The sequence below is a fragment of the Medicago sativa genome, chromosome 1 (assembly GCF_051527215.1).
Source record: "Medicago sativa cultivar Bolivia chromosome 1, Bolivia_mono, whole genome shotgun sequence".
NCBI classification, from domain to species: Eukaryota; Viridiplantae; Streptophyta; class Magnoliopsida; order Fabales; family Fabaceae; genus Medicago; species Medicago sativa.
Window position 1 is genome coordinate 70,769,097 of NC_140749.1, and position 20,812 is coordinate 70,789,908.

Genomic DNA, 20,812 nt, shown 5'->3' on the forward strand with positions numbered 1-20,812 from the left:
ACTACAACTTTGAGCTTTTCCTGCGGATTTTTGGGCTAATTCCTGCAGATTTTCCTGAGCTTTTCCTATGGAAACACATTTCCTGCAGATTTTGCCAAGGATTTAGGTTCCCAGGTGAGGTAATGCTAGGATTTTGCCCAGGCTCTAGAAAAATCCTGGCTCCGCCACTGCGCACAAGAGAGACGATAAAGTGGTGAAGCGGGGAAGAGTGAATGCCCATGAGCTACACTGTAAATTTCGTGGGTTAAGAGAATGACATCATGACCATTTTCATTGCCGAGAAACGATCGATATTAGTGTTCATCTCCGCCATCCCCTTATCGGATGATGTTAGCAATAAAGATTATTGCAATGACGAGATTTGAACACAATATGTTCTTCTGCAAAAATAATAAAATTTTATTGGATGTTGATGTGAATAATAGTTTTCAATTTACTATATCCTTATATTCATAAACAATGTCCTTAAAATACTCATTAGCAATTACCTTCTTTAATTCTGCTTTTTAAGGTAGCGAAGAGAGCATATTAAACAAGGATTACTCTTGATCTCATTTTGTTTTATAAAAATGAACTCTTGAATTATTTAGAAAATTGTAGAAGATAAATCCATAATCCAATAACCTATATATGATAATATTTTTTTAGTGGATAATGGAGTATGCATATAAATGTTGTTATAAAACTAAAAAAGCCGGTGATGACTTTATAGTTATGGCTTATACGTTTTCTGGTTTTCATTACAAGTTAGATGCATAGAAGATACGAATCGGAGCAAAATAATTTTTAATTGATTATTAGTTGCCTTTATCTGATTTACTAGAACTTGGTATGCTTTTTATATAAAATTTTGGTCCAATATAAACAACGGTTACCTAGTTGATACAGACATAATTTTACCTCAACTTTAATCTTTCTAGCTCTATGAAAACTTATTCACGATTCAATGTATCAAAAAGTCTTAATGTAGGACAAATTTTTATTGCAGTGAATGACTGCATTAGGACAAAAAAAAATCAGACTATTGAGATTTGAGATTTGAAGTTGGAGGCAACAAGTCGACCGAAAGTGTCAAGATTATGAGAGTTGACCTATTTATTTAATTATTTCCACATGCTATGCATGACATCTTCAAATAAGAAAATTAGATATTTGGTGAACATCAAAATTTTGATGTCAAAACAATAATGTTTTTTGGTTTTTAGTGTGTATTTTTAAAATTTGTATAAATTAAGAGAAGTATTTATTTTTGTAAAAAAAAAGAAGCATAAATAAACAAAAATATGACTTAAATAGATAATCCTTCTTTAAAAAAAAAACTTAAATAGATAATCCTCTAAAAAAGAAAACTTAAATATATAAATCATATAACTAATTTTTTTAAGAAGTCAAAAAAAGGAATTATTAAAAAAACAATCAAAACACAAAAAATTTTAAGATTAAAAGAATGCAGAGTCAAAAAAACAAAAACAAAAACACTTGGCTTTGTTTGTAAGTTTGGAGGGGAAAAGAGGTGATAGTTTTGAAAAAGGAAGGAGCAAGTGCAAGAAATAGAGAACATTCGTTTCTGTTAATATATATTCCATTTTTGATTGTTCAAAAAAGAAAAGAAATAGAGAACATTGAGAGGGGAGAGCTTTGAGGGTTAATTTTTCTTCATAATACAAAACTCTTCTTATTTAAGGAACTAAAAAGTTTAATTGGAGGAGAGTTTTGGGGGTTTTGATGTTTATATGAATTCTTCAAATTGAATCTATGTTATTTTAATATTCTTAATATTAAAAATACATGAATCATAAACATTGATTTATCCCTTAAATCAATGTGAAAGATTTCTTTATTTCCCTCAATATTTCTCACCCCCAAACCCTTCCCTCCAAACTTCTACAAAGCCTTAAAACAAAACAATATTATCAACAAAAACAAAAATAAAATACCAAGAGTAGTCATAGTTAAATATTTCAGCGATTTAGTAATCCATTAATTATAAAAATTTCAACAATGACTCTTAAATTTAGTTTTAATTCAAGCTCAAACCAAAATGTTCACAAAATCATCAAGAAGAAATTTAATATTGTTTGTCCCGTAAGTGTAGCTCAGTTGATAGCTACCAGAGATAATTTGTGGAAGGGTCGGGGTTCAAACTCCGGATTTCCCATTTTTCCACACATAATGTGTATGAATCTAGCCACTTGACTACTTGACAACAAAAAAAACGAAATTCAATATTGTTTTGATTAAAAAAAACAACTTGATTACACTCTTTTAAATAATCAACAAACAAACAATCCATAACTTGATTACACTATTTTCTAATGAAAACCAAGTCTATAAATCGAGTAGAGCTCTTGTTAAAAAAAACACCACTAATATATGTTGATACGAATCAACAATTTTTTTTAATATTTTCTTTACAGAAAAAATTACATATATTTGTTTGTTTTTTTAACAAAATTGCACATACTTGTTTAAAACCAAAAAGAAATTACATCATCAATAGACATAATAATGAATTAATTAATCTGAAAACGTGCATATTTAAGACATAAATTAAAAAATATCCTTAATTAAATAATCTTATCTCGCAGACTTACAGTTACTACATAAAATAAAGTGTGCCAGCGTGGTTCGTCACAACATGTTTTTTCAGCTGCAACATACGTTTTGTCCAAACGCTCGGTCTCACCATTTTCAGTTCTGAATTCATTCATTTTCTCTCTCAAATCCAATACTCCCTATATTCTTTCCGCGCGTTTCGATCTTCTTCTAATCCAATGGATCCACTTCACCAAAACGACGCTTCTTCATCTTTTCCACTGTCGTCTACTCCTCAACAACAACAACAACGCACTTTCTTATATTCACGTTCCTCTTCTTCTTCTTCCAACGACAACGACGACGTTTCATCCTCCAATTCTATTCATTCCACCAACCGCCGTCTCGATTGCATGCTCCAATTCCTCGACCGTAAACTCAATATCTCCGACCACCTCCCTCTCCCTGAATTCATCGCCAAAGGCGGCGGTGCCGGAATCTTCAAACCTCCTCTCCGCGCCGCCGTACATCCTTCCCGTCCTCCTTCTCTCGAATTACGTCCCCATCCCTTACGCGAGACTCAGATTGGACGGTTTTTACGCACCATTGTTGCGACCGAGTCGCAATTATGGTCTGCGACTGAACGTGGACTCCGGTTCTGGAATTTTAAAGATCTGTATGCGTCGTGGTACGGTGGAGAAGTAGGTGGTGATGAAGAGAGTGCACCGTTTCGTGAATCGGTTTGGACTTCGCCGGCGATTTGTTTGGTTGCGGATGAAGGGAATAGGTTGGTGTGGAGTGGACATAGAGATGGGAAGATTCGGTGTTGGCAAATGGATTCTCAGAGTTCCGATTTTAACGAAAAGTTATCTTGGCAAGCTCATCGTGGACCTGTTCTTTCAATCACAATCACTTCTTATGGTTATTTTTCATTCTCAATTCTTTCTTATTACATTCATTCTGCTTCGTTAGAGTTTAATTTTCACACACTGTCAGTGTAAACAAGTTTTACAGTGAACACTTGTTTCTTTCCATTTTTTAGATAAGCAACTTTGGATTATATTCTGTCTTCATTAAAATAAAGCCTCTGTTATAATAAACAACTTATATTCAGCTTATAGTGTAAGAGATTCTCATGTAAGCGCTTATGTATAAGCTATTTCTAGAGCAGTAGTTAAAATAAAATTAAATTGTTTTCGTATAAAGCTATAAGCTGTTTTCATAAGCTATCTTGGAGAACTTATGAAAATAAGCTGAAAACTGCTTATGAACAATGTCATAAGTTCTCCCAAATAATCTCACAAAACTTATCCCAATAGATAAGCTCAAATAAACCAATCCAAACAGACCATAAGTTTATGGTTTTTTTACTTACAAACATAGGTACATATAAGCTTGTAGATGTTTATGGAGGAGTTAGATAGAGAGTTTTTAGCAAAATTGAGATGAAGGAGATAATTTCAACTCATTGGAGAAGCTATTGTTGATTGAAAAATTAATTGTTGTTGCAAATTCATTTTGATATTTTTTTTATTATTGTTTTTTGAGAATCTTATCTGAACTGACTTTACATGCTTGTTGTAAATGTGATACATTGTTTTTTCTTGATTTGATCTAGGGGATCTGTGGTCGGGTTCAGAAGGAGGGGTTATAAAAATATGGCCTTGGGAGGCTGTTGAAAAATCTATTCATCTGACAGAGGAGGAAAGGCACAAGGCTGTCATATTCATCGAGAGATCCTACGTTGACTTGAGGAGCCAGCTATCTACAAATGGCTACAATAACATGCTAACTTCAGATATAAAGTACTTAGTATCGGATAATTCAAAGGCAAAGGTGTGGAGTGCTGGGTATTTTTCATATGCTTTATGGTGAGTATTAATCTCCTAGCAGCCTCTCTTATTGGTAGTAATATATGAATGTTAGTATGGCTGATTCTTTTATATTTATGCTTTGACATATAATTGAAAATTCATAATTTTTCATATCCTGTGGTCGCGGATTATATTTAGACTATTTTTGTTAGGGAAATGCTAACAAGTGCCCTTGGGGCACTTGATAAGAAGTTTAAAGTGGAAGTTTTATCTTGGGAGTTGTGTATTCAAAACATTGAAACATTAAGAAGTAACTTTTTCAACATAAAATGTATCAATTATTTCCTTTTTTTGAATCCTTAACAAGTGCCCTTAGGTCACTTGTTAGCAAGACCCTTTTTGTTAAGTGTAGAAACTAAAAATGAATAAAATTCAAATAGGGACTAATTTTTTTAGAAGTGATAAATTTTAGAAACTAAAATCATCTTTAAGTCAATTTAAAAAATAAAACACACTCTCTTACACAAATGGTTCTATTTTGGGATAATTAGAAGTCAACAATGTTCAAAGGATGGTCAATGAATAACCAATTCTTGACTTAGTAAACCGGGAGTAAGTCAAGTGATAAAAAATAGGAAAGAACTTAGGTACAATACTCTAGATTATGTTCCTATTTTTTCACATTATTAAATTATAGTAACTAGCTAAACTGCTTCATCCTAATTTTATGGGTAAAACTGTTTGTGTATTTTGTAGGTGCTATTAGTTAAGTACAATATCTAAATTTGATCCTAAAGATTAAGCTCTAAGATAAAGCTAAATAGTTTGTAATTTGGTCCTTGATGTCACTAACTTTCATAGTAAATTTAAATCTTCAGTTCAAGGTAAAGTGGGTAATTATACACTGTATACTTTTCAAGCCCAAGGGCCTTTTGTCTGAGATGTGTGCTAGAGATGTAATACTTCGGCATCCACGTAACAGCTTATGGTTGTTCCTTAATCTAGTATCTGAAATGAAATTTTCTTTTGGTGATACCATTTTTATGCTTGTTGATTAATGTTTAGTAGAGCAGCCACAATGACAAAGACACACATAGGACCACTTACACCAAGCGTAAAATCTTGACATACTTACGTCCTTTGGTAGCTCTCCATAAATGAGAGATTTTATTAATCCAACTATTGAATTGGAGGTTTTTATAAAGTAACCCTGATCTACAAGATATAAGTACATATCTACTAATTATATACCTAAAAATTTATAAATTATTTATCTAAAATTATACTATGTGAACATAGAGGTTATATATATTCAATGATTGGATTGATTAAATTTGCAATCTAAAAAATAATAATAGGTAGTTTTGTGTCTAATATTTAGACTTGGTACCAATATGTATGGATATAGTATATGTATGTCACATTAGTTATTTCCTAGGGTCTAACTTGCTTCTTGCTAATTACTTCATATTTATTCTATGATATGAATCGTTAGAAAATAAACCCATGAAAGAACAACTAGGTAAGATATTTGCGAATGCATTGCATTTTTACGCGGTTATATATCCTGAATCTCTCGTGTCCTTTTTTATTCCGATGCATGCTGCCCTGGTCGCCCCCTATGACATGAGATGTATAAAGATATCATAAATGGATTGAGACCTCATTGTTATTTGATCCTTAGTTTCTCTTTGTCTACATTACTCAATGCTTAGATATTCCTAATCATTTAAGTGTATTTTTCAACCTGTCAATTTGATATAAGCTAGTGCTTATTCATGTACAGGGATGCTCGTACAAGAGAGTTGTTGAAAGTTTTCAATTCAGATGGCCAAATGGAGAATCGATCAGACTTGCCTTCAATGCAAGACTTTCCGGCCGACCTTGTTTCAAGTTCTAGGAAAGACAGAAACCAAAGTTCCATTGGGTTCTTTCAGCGCTCACGTAATGCCATAATGGGGGCAGCCGATGCTGTTCGCCGAGTTGCAGCAAAGGGAGCCTTTGGAGATGAGAATCGGAGAACTGAAGCACTTGTAGTAACAATTGATGGGATGATTTGGACAGGATATTCAAGTGGCTTGCTGGTGCAATGGGATGGAAATGGCAATCGCATACAGGATTTTATTTACCACCCATTTGCTGTTCAATGTTTTTGTACTTATGGAATGCAAATTTGGGTAGGTTATGTGTCTGGCATTGTCCAGGTATTGGACCTGAAGGGTAACCTGATAGGGGGTTGGGTGGCTCATAGCTGTCCACTTGTAAAAATGACAGTTGGAGTTGGCTATGTATTCACATTGGCTAACCACGGTGGCATACGAGGATGGAACATCACCTCTCCAGGACCTCTTGATAGCATCTTGTGTTCAGAATTGGGCGGCAAAGAATTTTTATATACTAAAATAGAGAACATAAAGATCTTGAGTGGCACTTGGAATGTTGGACAAGGAAAAGCATCTCAAGATTCCCTTACTTCATGGCTAGGTTCTGTGGCCTCAGATGTTGGCCTTGTTGTTGTTGGGTTGCAAGAGGTTGAAATGGGCGCTGGATTTCTTGCAATGTCTGCAGCTAAAGAAACTGTGAGTTATTGTTCTATGTAAAAATACTAGAAAATTAGTACATCAGATCTATATTATCATTAGACAACAACTTCATTACTTTGAAGCAAAGCAATAGTTGTTAAAGCATGAGAAGTGAGAAGCAGTAATCTTTGACCATGCAAAAATTCATGGATGGTCAGATTAATTTCTCTCATCAGAGCCTGTTCTCACTCTTACCTATCATGTACCTTACCCACATACATACACAGTATAACTAATATCTGCCTAACCTTTCTTGTTCATAACACCCCCTAACCCCTATCTCTCTCAAGCATATAGGTAGGACTGGAGGGTAGTTCTGCTGGGCAGTGGTGGCTGGATATGATAGACAAAACACTGGATGAAGGTTCAACATTTAAACGAATTGGATCCAGGCAACTTGCAGGCTTGGTCATTGCTGTGTGGTGAGTACCTATGTGGAGAAATACACGTGAGCTGGTGAAGTCATTGATATATTGTAAATAATACCTGTTGTTTGTTATAGTATAAATATATATTGGTTTTTGAAGTTGGTTGGGTACGAGATATCAGCTTATTTTTTTTCTCCTGCTTTTGTTGTTGTAAATTCTATTTTGGTTTGAAATATATCGATGCACCATCAATAGTTGGGCTCTTAATTGTATCCTGAAATGAAATACCAACTACCGTCCTCATTCAGTTTGAACGTATATCTCTTTTTCGAAGTTCTGCCTTGTTGGTTCTTCAATTGTCGTTGATTTTGTGTTCAGGGTTAAAACAAACATTAGACTTCATGTTGGGGATGTTGAGGCGGCAGCAGTTCCATGTGGCTTTGGACGTGCTATTGGAAATAAGGTAGGGTATGTTTTCTCTGCTGCTATGCTTTGCAAGCTGGTTTGGCTTACTTTCTTGTGTTTCTACATCTTGGTTTACTTTAATAGTAGATATGTTAGGATATAAGATCCGACAGTTTTTCTTGTAGGATTATGAAAGTTCTAAGGTAGGTTAATATTATCATGGTAGATAGCAACTCGTATTAACCACTACACAGTGTATTTATTTACATATTTTAATACATGTACTTCAATTAAATTAAAAAAAACCATTTCCACTACACCTAAAATCATTTGATATTATAGTATATTAATTTAATTAAATTAAATTATTATGTAATAGAAAAACATATTTACAAGGTTATAAATGTTATATTTGTTGTTGAACATGAATATGTTGTTACAAATATATATTTGATTAGTATAGTATGTTTGTTCATTTACCGGTTCAATCACAGTTGAGCTAATAAATCATAAAATAATGAGTTAACCAGACTGGTTTTAGGTGGTTTATGTCTGTGCCACCCCAATATTTTTTATTTTTTTTTACAGAATTTGCTTTTAAGGAAAACAAAATTTTATTCAAGAGGCACATCATCGTTTTGTGTCAACTTTTGTCATTCTAACCATTGATATGGAAATTGACTGTCTCACCAGGGAGCTGTTGCTTTGAGGGTTAGAGTGTATGATCGGATTATGTGCTTTGTTAATTGTCACTTTGCTGCACATTTAGATGCAGTTGGTCGTCGCAATTCAGATTTTGATTATGTATACCGAACAATGTCCTTTAGTCGACCAACAAACCTCTTAAATACAACACCTGGTACCTTTCCTCTGTCTATTACTGTTTCTCACTTACCTTATCCATGTATTTATCTTGACCTGTTTATAGATCTGGCTTGCTATTGGTCCTTTCTGTTGCAGCTGGAACTTCAGCTTCTATTCCAATGTTTCGTGGTACAAATGTATGTACATGCTGTCCACTTTATTCTTTTCAAGTAATGCATTAGCACTCAAACAGTTGAATGAAGCACTGATTCTTGAGATTGGTTTCCAGCCTGCAGAAGGGATACCTGAGTTATCTGAGGCAGACATGATTGTATTTCTTGGTGATTTGAACTATCGTCTTGATGACATTTCGTATGATGAAGCAAGAGATTTTGTATCTCAAAGATGCTTTGATTGGCTTAGAGAAAGGGATCAGCTTCGAGCTGAAATGGAAGCTGGGAATGCCTTCCAAGGAATGCGTGAAGCAGTAATAACATTTCCTCCCACATACAAGTTTGAACGACACCAAGCTGGTTTGGCAGGTTGGCACCCCAACACACACACACACACACACACACACACACACACACAAATTGGTCTCTGAAAACTGAACTTGAAGGGAAACAATAGCATCTAAAAGTGAAAAAGAAATGAGAGTCTAGTGCAAATCATGCTGCTCCAAATACTAACACCTTTAAACTATAGCATCAAAAACATAGCAACGAAAATGAAAGAAAGACATTTTTTATGAAATGACAAATCCCAGCCTCACCTCGTAATAATGATTTTCACTGTTCTCTTCATGGATGGCATATATCAATTGCTGAAATTGTAGGGTTGAGGTGGGGAAGGGAAAGAAAGAATAACAGAGCATCTGAATAGCAGAATTTAATTTTTCATTCTTTTGGGTGCTTGCAACTTCATGGATGGCATATACGTATAATTATAAATTGAATGGTGAAGAGACCTTTTTTAAGCCACAAAAAATGCTGTTTATATTTGAATTTTCTGTCGTCAGCACTGCGTTAAAATTTCCAATACGTGAAAGACACTTGATTTGTATGGAATGTTTATTTTGAAGGGTATGACTCTGGTGAAAAGAAACGCATCCCTGCCTGGTGTGACAGAATTTTGTATCGTGATAGTCGCTCTTCTTTGGTTGCTGAATGCAATTTGGAGTACCCTGTTGTCTCTTCAGTATTGCAGTGAGTGCTCTAGTTTATATGTTTATTGCATTTGGGTATACGGATCAAAATACCCTACCATAAGGACTTTGTGCGTATTAAGTCTCATTATACTTGGCATGTTCTGCTTAACTCATGCTGCTCTGACCCCTTTATTAATAAGGCAAATTTATTTTACACACACACACACATATGCATAAAAGAGGGAATTAAGATAGCGATCAGATTCAGAACCTGTTGGGATTCATTAGTATATCACAAGAATATCAGAGGATTGACAGGAAACTTTATTATACGAGACATGTGAAACAAGTCACAATTGAATTACAGACTTTTAAAAAACAGAAAACTACTAGATCGACAACATTTTGCTAGAACAAGTTGGCTTGGCAAATTTTGGCTGAACTTTGCCGTACTTTTATTGTGGGTAAAATATATAATATGGTCCCTATATGTGACACTTTCTTCAAATCGGTCCCTATACAAAAAACATGTGTCTTTACATGCATCACTATTTTCAACTTTGCCCCTACACATCACAAAAACTCCATGTCAATGTGACATTGTCAAAGCGGCAATAGATGTTAAGGACAACATTGAAAATGATTTTACATTACAAATAGGGACTAAATTGATATTTTTTTTTTATATGTAGTTATCCAATTGAAATTGAGTGTCTTATATAGTGATAAAAATATATTTTAACCTTTACTGATTGTGTAGCATTACTCTCTAAAATGTTTCCGAAAAGCATGAGTGGAAGCACCATCTTTTTCTTTAAATTTTTGTTTAAATTAATATATCATCTTACCTTCAATAGGTACGAAGCCTGCATGGATGTCACAGATAGTGACCACAAGCCTGTGCGCTGCATCTTTTCTACAGATATTGCTCGAGTAGATGAACCAATACGGAGACAGGAGTTTGGAGATATTCTCGAGTCAAATGAGAAAATAAAATGTCTTCTGAAAGAATTGTACAAGATTCCTGAAACTATCATAAGTACAAACAACATAATTCTTCAAAACCAGGACACATTAATTTTGCGTATTACTAATAAAAGTACAGAAGACAATGCTTTGTTCGAAATAATTTGCGAAGGGCAGACTACTGTACTGGAGGATCAGAAGGCAACAAACCATCAGTTGAGAGGTTCTTTTGGATTGCCTAGGTGGCTTGAGGTAATATTTTTCATTTAAAATATTATTTGATTGATACTTAATTATTTATGATTACAGAAGGATTTTTGTTTCTTGTATTTTCTTTCTTTCTTTCTATTGTGTATCTTTTATAAAGTAACAAAAAAGCTGCAAGGTAACCGCCATGCCAAAATTTGCTTTACATGCACACACACATAGATACATACATTTAGCAAGTAACAATTTGTGTTTGTTAATGTACATCAGTGCTAAAAAATTATACATTATGGTATTTGTACTACATAATAATTGAGAATAGATTAAGATGAGATCTACACAGGTCCATTGTAAACATTGATGACTGACGAGTGTGTAGTGGAGATAAGACTGCTGAGGTGGATGAGTGCACATAAAAATAAGATTGTGAACAAATATATCGAGGAGTAAGTTGGAATAGAGCATATTGAGAAGACAAAAATTTGTCTTATATGTTTTGCTATCACATGGATTTTTAAAAATCCACTTTCATGCAGTCAATGTGAAAGATAGGATTACTCAAAAATAAAACGTGAAAGATAGAAGTTTCATATTGTAGTTTTGGTCAGCTCACTCTTGTGGCCACATTTATTGCTGCGCCGTTCAATTTGATCAGCAGTCAAAACATCATACAGATGTGTGGCCACAGTAGCCGGGGTGTTATGTCTGCATCATATGGTGCTATGTGCAATTTATATTCCTGTGAACTAAAAAAAGACTAGTTCCAACAATTGGATTTAGTACTACAAATTAGTTCTAAAGCCGAATTTTGAGTGTATGAATACTAAACTTGTTTTTCTTTAGAAAAGGCATCCCTTTGCAATGCACCATATGATAATTACCTGCACATTTTATGATTCAGGTAAGTCCTGCAACTGGTATTATAAGACCAGATCAGATTATTGAGGTATCAGTGCATCATGAGGAATTTCAGACTCAGGAAGAGTTTGTTGATGGTGTTGTACAGAACTCTTGGTGTGAAGACTCCAGAGACAAGGAAGCAATTTTGATTGTTAAGGTGCATGGGAATTACGCTATTCAGACAAGAAATCACCGAGTGCGTGTTCACCACTGTTATTCATCCAAGAAAAACCAATTGACTCAACCAAACGGCTCCAGGCACGTCCAAGGAAGTGTACTTCACCGATCTGATTTCCAACGTTTGAGCAATTCATTTGATGTGGTTGACCAGCTGCATAAATTGCATAGCCCTTGAAGCACCAATTAAGGTGAGTGACTATTTTGTTTTATTATTTTGGTGGAGGAACATATAACTGATAAACTATCTTGCAAGGGACAGAAGTTCCTGTGTATGCATGCAATAATAAGCAAACATCTTGATTATGTTTGGTAATGATTTTTTTTTCTTCTTTTTTCATAGGGAGCTTGTGGTTGAACTTGAATCACGGAGCTGATTGATCTGTACAGAGAAAGCAAATGCAAGGCAATAAGTAGCTTATGATACCATTTAATTCCAAAAGGAGCTCAATTTAACCTGTAAATGTCTATCTACCATACTAAACAGCCGAAGCTACAATTGAAAGGGAAAATCCAGTGGCATGTTAGGGCAGTTGAAGATACTATTGTTAAGTTTGTCTTTTAGATGATGGTTGCTTCTAACAAATATTTTGGAACTTCATAGTTTCTAGCATCTCATTATTTGCTTGGAATTTTGTGTAATGGAAGTCCATTTGTTAATGACTTCCTATAATATGTGACCTTCATTTAATACAATATACATAAATAATACTCCTCCCGTTTCAAAATGAGTGTCGCTTTAGGCTTTGGCACACAAATTAAGAAATGGAATGAAATAATCATTGAATATAACGCTTTTACTAAACTGCCCTTTATAAGGAAAATATAAAAATAAAGTTGCATTGAAAATTGTGTGAGAGAAAAGTTGGAGTATTTATCAAGGATAAAGTAGGAAGAAAAAAATTAAAGTTGTATTGAAAATGCAAAGTGACATTCATTTTGAAACAATTTTTTTTGCCTAAAATGACACTCATTTTGAAACGGAAGGAGTATAAAAAGACCATGGATTATTAGTAAAAAAAATCCGACGACGTTTGTGGCCCTTTAAATGTAAAATCTTTTAGTGGTGTATTTTATTGTGTTACCTTCATTGACAATTGTTCCAGGAAACTGTTGGTTTATGCCTTGAAGAGTAAGACCAAGTATTGGAGAAGTTCAAGCTGAAAGCATTTGTAGTGGCAACGATGGTTAAGTATTGTGGACCAAATTATTGAAGACATTGATAGGGAAGAGATTTTCAGTTATAGTAGAGCAGATGCTTCCTCTGAGCAACCAAAGAAAGCACACTACAGTTAATCATATAATATGTCTCACCTTTTTTCTCTTAATTGCTCAACAATGCTACAAAAAATGAATGGCTCCACCAAATTGATAAACACAATCCATATCCAACGATTTTGAACCACACCTTATAAGAAAATGAACATAGCAAGAAAAGATGATTGCACGTCTCAGCACCATCAAAACAGGTAGCAACAGTTACCAATGTTGTGGAGGGACAAGCAATTTATGTTCCAGTAGCTACTCCATCTTGTAACCATTTTCATGCAGACAAGATTGTTTTATAATATTAATTTCTTGAAAGGTCCATTCAAATGATTAAAAACTATCATTGTTACAAAATAATATATCAAAAACATGATAATGAATCCTACAAAGCCATTTTAGTCAAGTGAAAAATGAATATTATTTATCAAATAGTCCTTTAGTTAATTTACATTTTTCACTTGATTTATATGCTAATAACCTCTCCAACATCATAACAACATATGAATCTAGAATTTCAATTTGAGGCTGGTGACCACAATAGGACTTCTAACAACATGCTTCACATCCATCCATGTTAGATATCCAAAAGCCACTTTCTTTAATTTTGTCATACTTGCAACTTCAATCCTCAATTTGTAGCTTAGCTTCTCATTCTTCTCATTAAACACCAACTTGTTTGGGATAACAGTGACACGAAACCCTTTAATTGGTGCAATGCTAGCAACATAAATTGCTTGTCCGTCACCAACATTGGTAACTGTTCTATGAAATTCTTGTATCGGCCTTGAAGAAGAATTTCCATCATTGACAAAAGCAATAAAAGAAGGGTAGTTAAGATCCAAGGAAGGTTTAGAGCAATCATTGGAAGAGGATCTTGTGATGGTAGTGATGTTTTTTTGTGAGTATTTAAGTGCACAAAGAAGATTCACATAATCTTGTACACCAACATCATAAACAAGACCAGGGTCAAGTGCTCTATTAGGATTAACATGACCAGCTCCCAATGCAAAAGGTGTTGCTGCTTTGTCTGTTCCAATGTCTTTGATGTGTTCCTTAGCATTATCAAATATGTCTGATGTTGTCATTATTGCCGACCGAATAGCTGCTGGGCTCCAATCACTATGCACTCCTTTCAAAAGCGCCGCGACACCTGCAACATGAGGACACGCCATAGATGTTCCACTTATCACATTGAATTCGCTGAAATGTTTTTGAGACTCAAATTCCAACACAGGAACATTTGTAGGCCATGCCGCTAAGATCGAAGTACCGGGTGCAGTAATGTCAGGTTTCAACACGAATGGACAACTATATGATGGCCCTCTTGAACTATACGAATCAACACTAGGTGCTGGTTTAGTTCCAAAAACTGTTTTCATGAAAGACATGCTTGCAATTGAAGTAGAGTTACTACTTTTGATGTAAGCTTTGACAATTTCACCATTTATTGGATTAACAATGATGGTTGCAAAGCTATTCTGTGAATAGAATATGTCTGAGACATTTGAAATCAAAACAGCTCCAAAAGCTTTTGCTGCATTCAAATTATTGATTTGGTCAAATAGGCCAGTTCCATTCTTGTCTTCACACACTATAATCTTGCTTTTCACTTTTTTCAATTCATTAAAATTGTCACATAAATCCATGAAAACAATTGGAACATGTTGTGTAGAAAATGTTCCTACATAAAGAGACAATCCTATGATTTTGTTACCATTTCCAAGTGTAAGAGTCCCTTGAAAATCTCTATCCATAGTTCCAGCAGCCACTGTTATAACCCAAGGTGTTCCATTGTGTAATGTTTTAAGGGCTGGTCCATTATTTCCTGCTGAAGTGGAAACAAAAACACCTTTTTCCATAGCTGCAAATGTTGCTATAGCTACGGCATCTTCATACAAAGGCACGTCATTAATTCCAAATGATAATGAAATAACATCGACTCCGTCAGATATTGCGGCGTCAATTGCAGCTATTACATCAGATGTTACTAATGGACCTTGCCATATAGCTTTATACATCGCGACACGCGATTTTGAAGCTATTCCTGAAGCTGTTCCAGCTGCATAACCAAAGAATGATGCATGGTCAACTCTGCTTCCAGCTGCTGTTGTTGAAGTATGAGTTCCATGACCTTCTGTGTCACGTGTGGAGTTTAATCCTAAGGTGATGTTAGGATATTTTGCTAATAATCCTTTGTTGAAGAATTTAGCTCCAATGAGTTTCTTGTTGCAAAGAGATGAATTGAAATGAATGCTATTTTCACATTGTCCTTTCCATTTTGAAGGAATTTTAGTCATTCCATCATCTTTGAAGCTCTCACTTTCTGGCCAAACTCCTGTGTCAATCACACCAACAATTACGTCTTTACCGAACTTTGAATCATGCCAAGCGCCTATGTTGGGATTGAGGCCAAGGAATTGAGGTGAATGTGTTGTGTCCAGTTTCATGTGTAAATCTCTTATAGATGAAATGTAACCTGGTGCATTTTTGAGGGATTCATGTTCTTTTGGTGATAAGTTAGCACTAAAACCATTTATGACATGTGTGTAGGTGTAAATTAACTTAGAAGAAATTGGAGAGTTGAGATTATTGGTTGTTGTGAGTTGAGGATTCTCTAATGCAGAGGAAAGAGTGGATAAATACCATGTGTGATGGGTTGAGAATGCTTTGGGCATGGCTGATAAGTTCATGTGGATGATATAGTTATCATAATGAGCTAATGTGATGAAAATGAGGTGAAGGAATGTAATGTAGGAAAACAATATGCATTGAGAAATATGGGTAGCCATGATTGAGTGGTTTGTTTTTGAAAATGTGAGCCAATGTGTGTTGATGTTTTAAATAGAAAAACTAAAAACCAACATGGATGACATACATGACATCATGCCATGGTTAATAGATAATTGGAACTTTAAGTGTGTGGTCAGAAATTCGATATTAAACTAATGTGTATAAAAGGGTGACTACTAAGAAATATTAGCCCTTCAAATGTGAATCTTAGTACCTCGATGAATTAATCTCTTACCATTAATTATAATACTTGAAGTTCAACGGATATGCATATATACATCTTGGTGTAGTTTGTTTTGCACCTACAACTAATAAGAACTCGCCATTTTTTTTACTTCATACAAATAATTTCAAAATTTACTACTTAAAACGAGGGATGACATGGTGAACTCTCATGCGATATTTTTCATCTCCAATTTCACAAAGGAATCTTCTTAGGTCCATGTTTCCTTATCATGGATGATGAGCTATATGTGAATGTCATTGGTGTGGATGATTTTTGTCCCATTTTGGACACCTTTAATTTGTTTGCAAGGTTCGTACATTCCAAACTTTGAAAACATTATTTGATTGTTTGGTCCATGCTACCATACTTTGTATGTGTAGAGTCAAGAAATTTTTGGTGTGCTTCAATCAAATATTTGTTAGTACTAGTTGAGAAGTCAACATAGTTGAAATGGAGGGTCCTATTTACTTTGTGAAAACCTTTTCAATTTTTTATTTTTTAAAATATATCTTAATAAGAATATGTGAGACTTTAAAATGAATAATTATGACGGAAAGAAGATTAAATGATAGTTAGAGATAATGCATCTTCAAAAATAATAAAAACAATTTTTTTTGCCATTTTCATTATTTTAAAAAAAATGTACACAATTCTTCTTTTCAAGATCCTAATATCTCATTGTTAGTAAGTAAAATTAAAACAATTTTTGAAAATAAAAATTGAAAATATTTTTATAAAGTAAACGGAGCCTAACTTATTATAGTGATGGTTTTACACGTCAATATTTGGTTAAAAGAATAGTTTTTCGCAATAAAAAGATAAATAATAGCCAACGAAGGTTGTGTTTAGCGAAGTGAAGCCGACTCCTACGATGTGGCAAACGAATGTCAAATCTTGAATGAGAGATGTGTCTGTATTTAATGTTTGAGAATGCTTCCAATAGGGATGGGAATAGGCCAGGCCGGCCTACAGGGGCCTACGGCCTAGCCTACGACAGGCCAGGCCAGACCAGGCTTTTTTCTTAAATAGAGAAGGCCTAGGCTTTTTTTTAAGCCTATTTAGCTTAAAAGGCCAGGCCACATGTCTCTTAAAAAGTCTCTTAAACCTATTAGGCCGACCTATTTAAGTAATATGAATAATATTATTTATTATTATATTATATTTTGTACTTTTAATGAAAATATAAATTTGTAAACTTTTTCAATAATTTAAGCTTTATTAGTATACATTAATTTTTTGCATATATAAATGTATTATTGTAAACTATAATAGAAATATGATACAATATATAGTCGAATGCCCTAAAACCTCGTATTAATCATGTAAAGAGAGTTTAATTTAATTGAACTATTAGTTCGTTAGTCCATTTAAACTTAGATCACATTGCTTATTTAAAGATGTTCATAAGATATAAACTTTTAAACAGGCTAACAGGCCGTATCAGACTTTCAAAAGGCTAGACTCAGGCCTAAAAAGTAGGTCTATGACAGGCCGCATGCCAGGCTTAAGCTTTAAGAAAATATGGCAGGCTAGACTTAGGCCTTACAAAGCCTAGCTTGACCTAGCCTATTCCCATCCCTAGCTTCCAATATGGACTTTAGAATCAATGGGATGCCCTCGCCCAGGCTCATGTAAGGAAAAAGAATAAAGAGCCTCTATATTGTCATTTTCATATAAATAATCATTATTTGGTGAATTCCTGTCTCAATTTTATTTTTTCAATTTCTGAAGAGTAATTTGGATGCTTACCTCATTGAGTCATTGTCATCGTTGATTTGCCATCGTTTCTTCTGGGATGTGGCTGTCCTTGTAATTTTCTTTCCTTATCTTCTCAGTTTTTTTTCCCTTACAAAGAATGAATACATCATGAGAAATCCCTTAAAATAAACTAAAATTAAAAATAATTTCAGCAAACTCTCAAATTTTATTCAAGTACATTATATGATATAATTAATGAGTGTTAGCAACACATTCTTTAACACACATTTCAATATAGAATATCTTCTACTAGTTAAAATTTATACGAATGTCACCATATGAATTTCAAACACGTAAATTTCAACCCATAAAAAAATGTGAGTTGGAGTATCTGTGTTAGAGAGTGTGCTCCTAACATTATACACAATTAATTTTTGGCTTAAATATGACATTGGTCCTTGCACTTTCTTCAGTTTTTGGTATTGGTCCCTGCAGTTTTTTTTGTTTGGTTTTGGTCCTTACACTTTGTGAAAAAATTGCCATTGATCCCTCAGTTAAGCTGCTGTTAAGAAAAAAGGAAAACTAACGGAGTGCCACGTGGCCCACTAAAATCATGCCACGTGGCACACTAAAAGACAAAAATTAAAATTAAAAAAATCAAATAAAACAATTGGTTTTTATTTAGTTTTATTCTTATTTAATTTAATTAGAAATTTAAAATAACAAAAAAAAAAAAAAGAAGACACGAAGAAGTGAAAAGGAATGGCGATTGAACTTTTAGAAAGGGGAGGGGAGTAAATGGAATTTAGGGATTCAACCCAAAAACCCAAATTGTTTCTGTTTGATTTTCAGTAGCTTTTCCGACCTGTATCATGAATTCGATTTGGCGTTTCTGTTCTAGTTTCTGTTGTCCTTGTTGGGCTATTTCAATTCCGTGTTTTTGTTCGTTATCCTCCATCTGTTTGCTTTTCCGTTGTCGTTCCGGTTCGATTTGAGCTGCGTTTTACGTAGCTTCATTTCTGCAAATCGATCACTGAGTTGCGTTTATGCAAAATCTCATATGTACAACAACTTGACCTTTATGTGATACTGCAAAACCGCTTCTTTGCACGTTCCCTCAACTTGAGCTGTCAAATTAATTTATAATTAAATAAGAATAAAACTAAATAAAAACCAATTGTTTATTTGATTTTTTTAATTTAAATTTTTGTCTTTTAGTGTGCCACGTGGCATGATTTTAGTGGGCCACGTGGCACTCCGTTAGTTTTCCTTTTTTTTTAACAGCAGCTTAACTGAGGGATCAATGGCAATTTTTTCACAAAGTGTAAGGACCAAAACCAAACAAAAAAAACTGCAGGGACCAATACCAAAAACTGAAGAAAGTGCAAGGACCAATATCATATTTAAGCCTTAATTTTTTGTTGTTGTATGATTCAAATAACTTATTGATTCTTTAAACCAACAAATTTATAATTCAAGTGAAGTTAATCCAGTTTTTAAAGATTCGAGTTTCATGTTAGAAATTTATATTACAAGATTTTTCTAGTAGAATTTCTTTTCATTTTGAGCTTGAAGGAAACATTTTTTTTTCGATAGCTAAAATTTTATTAATGAAAGTCCAAACCTAACATTTAAAGTAAACAAAACTCTACCCACCTTTTATGAAGAGTTGTACAGAACCCACACAATATATGCTCGTAAGTTGGACACAACACTATACAAAAGTTTGATACACCAAAAGTGCCAACCTAAAGACTACACTTATCCAACCAGATAAACAACAATTAAATCAAAGAGAAATGATATATGAACATTGATTTGCAACAACTATTTTGACAACTCTATGATTATAAAGGTTTTTTTTTTTTTTTAAAAACATCATGTTTTGAAGTTTTTTTTTTTCCCTTTGCTTTTATGACAATACCCCTATTTTGACAACCCTATTAATCTCTTGTTTCTAGCATATATATAATTAAGATAATGATAATAAACTCTCATTCTTATGGTTTAAGAGAAAAGCGTGGGAATCAACGTCCAAACCCCACATTTCCATTGATGTTGTGTCCACAATCCCACAATATATCTTGGCCTCAGTTGATTTGGAAGGGAGTGTAAAGGCGTTAACGCGTGATCAATCAATCAAATACCATATTTATAAGAATAGGATTGCACCTTGTAACTTTGAGGTGAGGTAGACTCCTTAATTTGTTGTTACTTTGTAAAAATAGAAATTTATCGTATATGCTAGAAACAAGAGATTAATTTTTATTCTCTCAAAAAAAGAGATTAATTTTTATATATTGACAATGTAAAACTTTGTTGCGCGTATATCTAATCAAATTATGTTATTTTGCCACTTTCTTAAGCTAGTTTATAAAATATCTCAACAAAATATCAATATGGTGTGATTTGATTGGATGTAAATGTAAAAAATATTTTATACTATTTAATGATATAAATTAACCTCCTGCAAACAATATACTACCTTGTATAAGTTAGCATCTTAATTTTTCAACTAATTAAAATATACATTACTGATATTATATATAGCCGCCCTTGATATTATAGGTGCCTTATGCGCATTAAAAATGAGTGTGTGCGCGCGTGTAGACATACGCTTGCATGTGAAAATACACAACAAAAAATTAGTTATTTAAATTTTATACGACTTCAAGTGGACCAAAATATTATTGAAGAAAAATTAAAGATTACATCAATATTAAAAAATATTAAAACAATGAAAGAGTTCTAACAAAAACAATTACACGGATAAAAATTATTTTTGGTTCTCCTCTCGCACATCCTCACAATGATAGAGTTATATTTAATATGTGCTATGTTCCCACCACATAAGATGGTCCCTTCTTCACCACCTTCAAATTCGTTAGGGTGGTCATATCCATTATTTGATATGCATTTAATTA

The 20,812-nt window shown here is 33.7% G+C and overlaps 1 protein-coding gene, 1 non-coding gene and 1 pseudogene across 4 annotated transcripts; 1 reads left to right on the forward strand and 2 right to left on the reverse strand.

Moving 5' to 3' along the window:
• Positions 1–2,633: 2,633 nt before the first annotated feature.
• LOC146956939 (type II inositol polyphosphate 5-phosphatase 15-like) lies at positions 2,634–12,633 on the forward strand. Of its 2 annotated transcripts, XM_085732837.1 has the most exons (12): positions 2,634–3,456; positions 4,154–4,406; positions 6,136–6,928; positions 7,229–7,353; positions 7,678–7,762; positions 8,398–8,563; positions 8,665–8,705; positions 8,798–9,050; positions 9,590–9,713; positions 10,513–10,873; positions 11,730–12,096; positions 12,249–12,633. In XM_085732837.1, the coding sequence occupies exons 1-11, from the start codon at positions 2,775–2,777 to the stop codon at positions 12,081–12,083; spliced, it is 3,237 nt and encodes a 1,078-aa protein (XP_085588963.1). In that variant the 5' UTR covers positions 2,634–2,774; the 3' UTR covers positions 12,084–12,096; positions 12,249–12,633. The 2 variants fall into 2 exon arrangements, with proteins under 2 accessions (XP_085588963.1, XP_085588970.1); XM_085732844.1 differs by lacking the exon at positions 8,398–8,563 and having other exon boundaries at positions 7,678–7,767; positions 8,633–8,705.
• Positions 9,920–9,973, reverse strand: LOC146956940 (small nucleolar RNA snoR14). The gene has a single exon (XR_015025324.1). It is a non-coding gene; the product is annotated as a small nucleolar RNA snoR14 (small nucleolar RNA).
• An 846-nt stretch (positions 12,634–13,479) lies between the features above and the next one.
• LOC146956941 (subtilisin-like protease SBT3 pseudogene) lies at positions 13,480–16,271 on the reverse strand (annotated as a pseudogene). Its single transcript, XR_015021547.1, has one exon. The product of XR_015021547.1 is annotated as a subtilisin-like protease SBT3 pseudogene (transcript).
• Between the last annotated feature and the right edge of the window lie 4,541 nt (positions 16,272–20,812).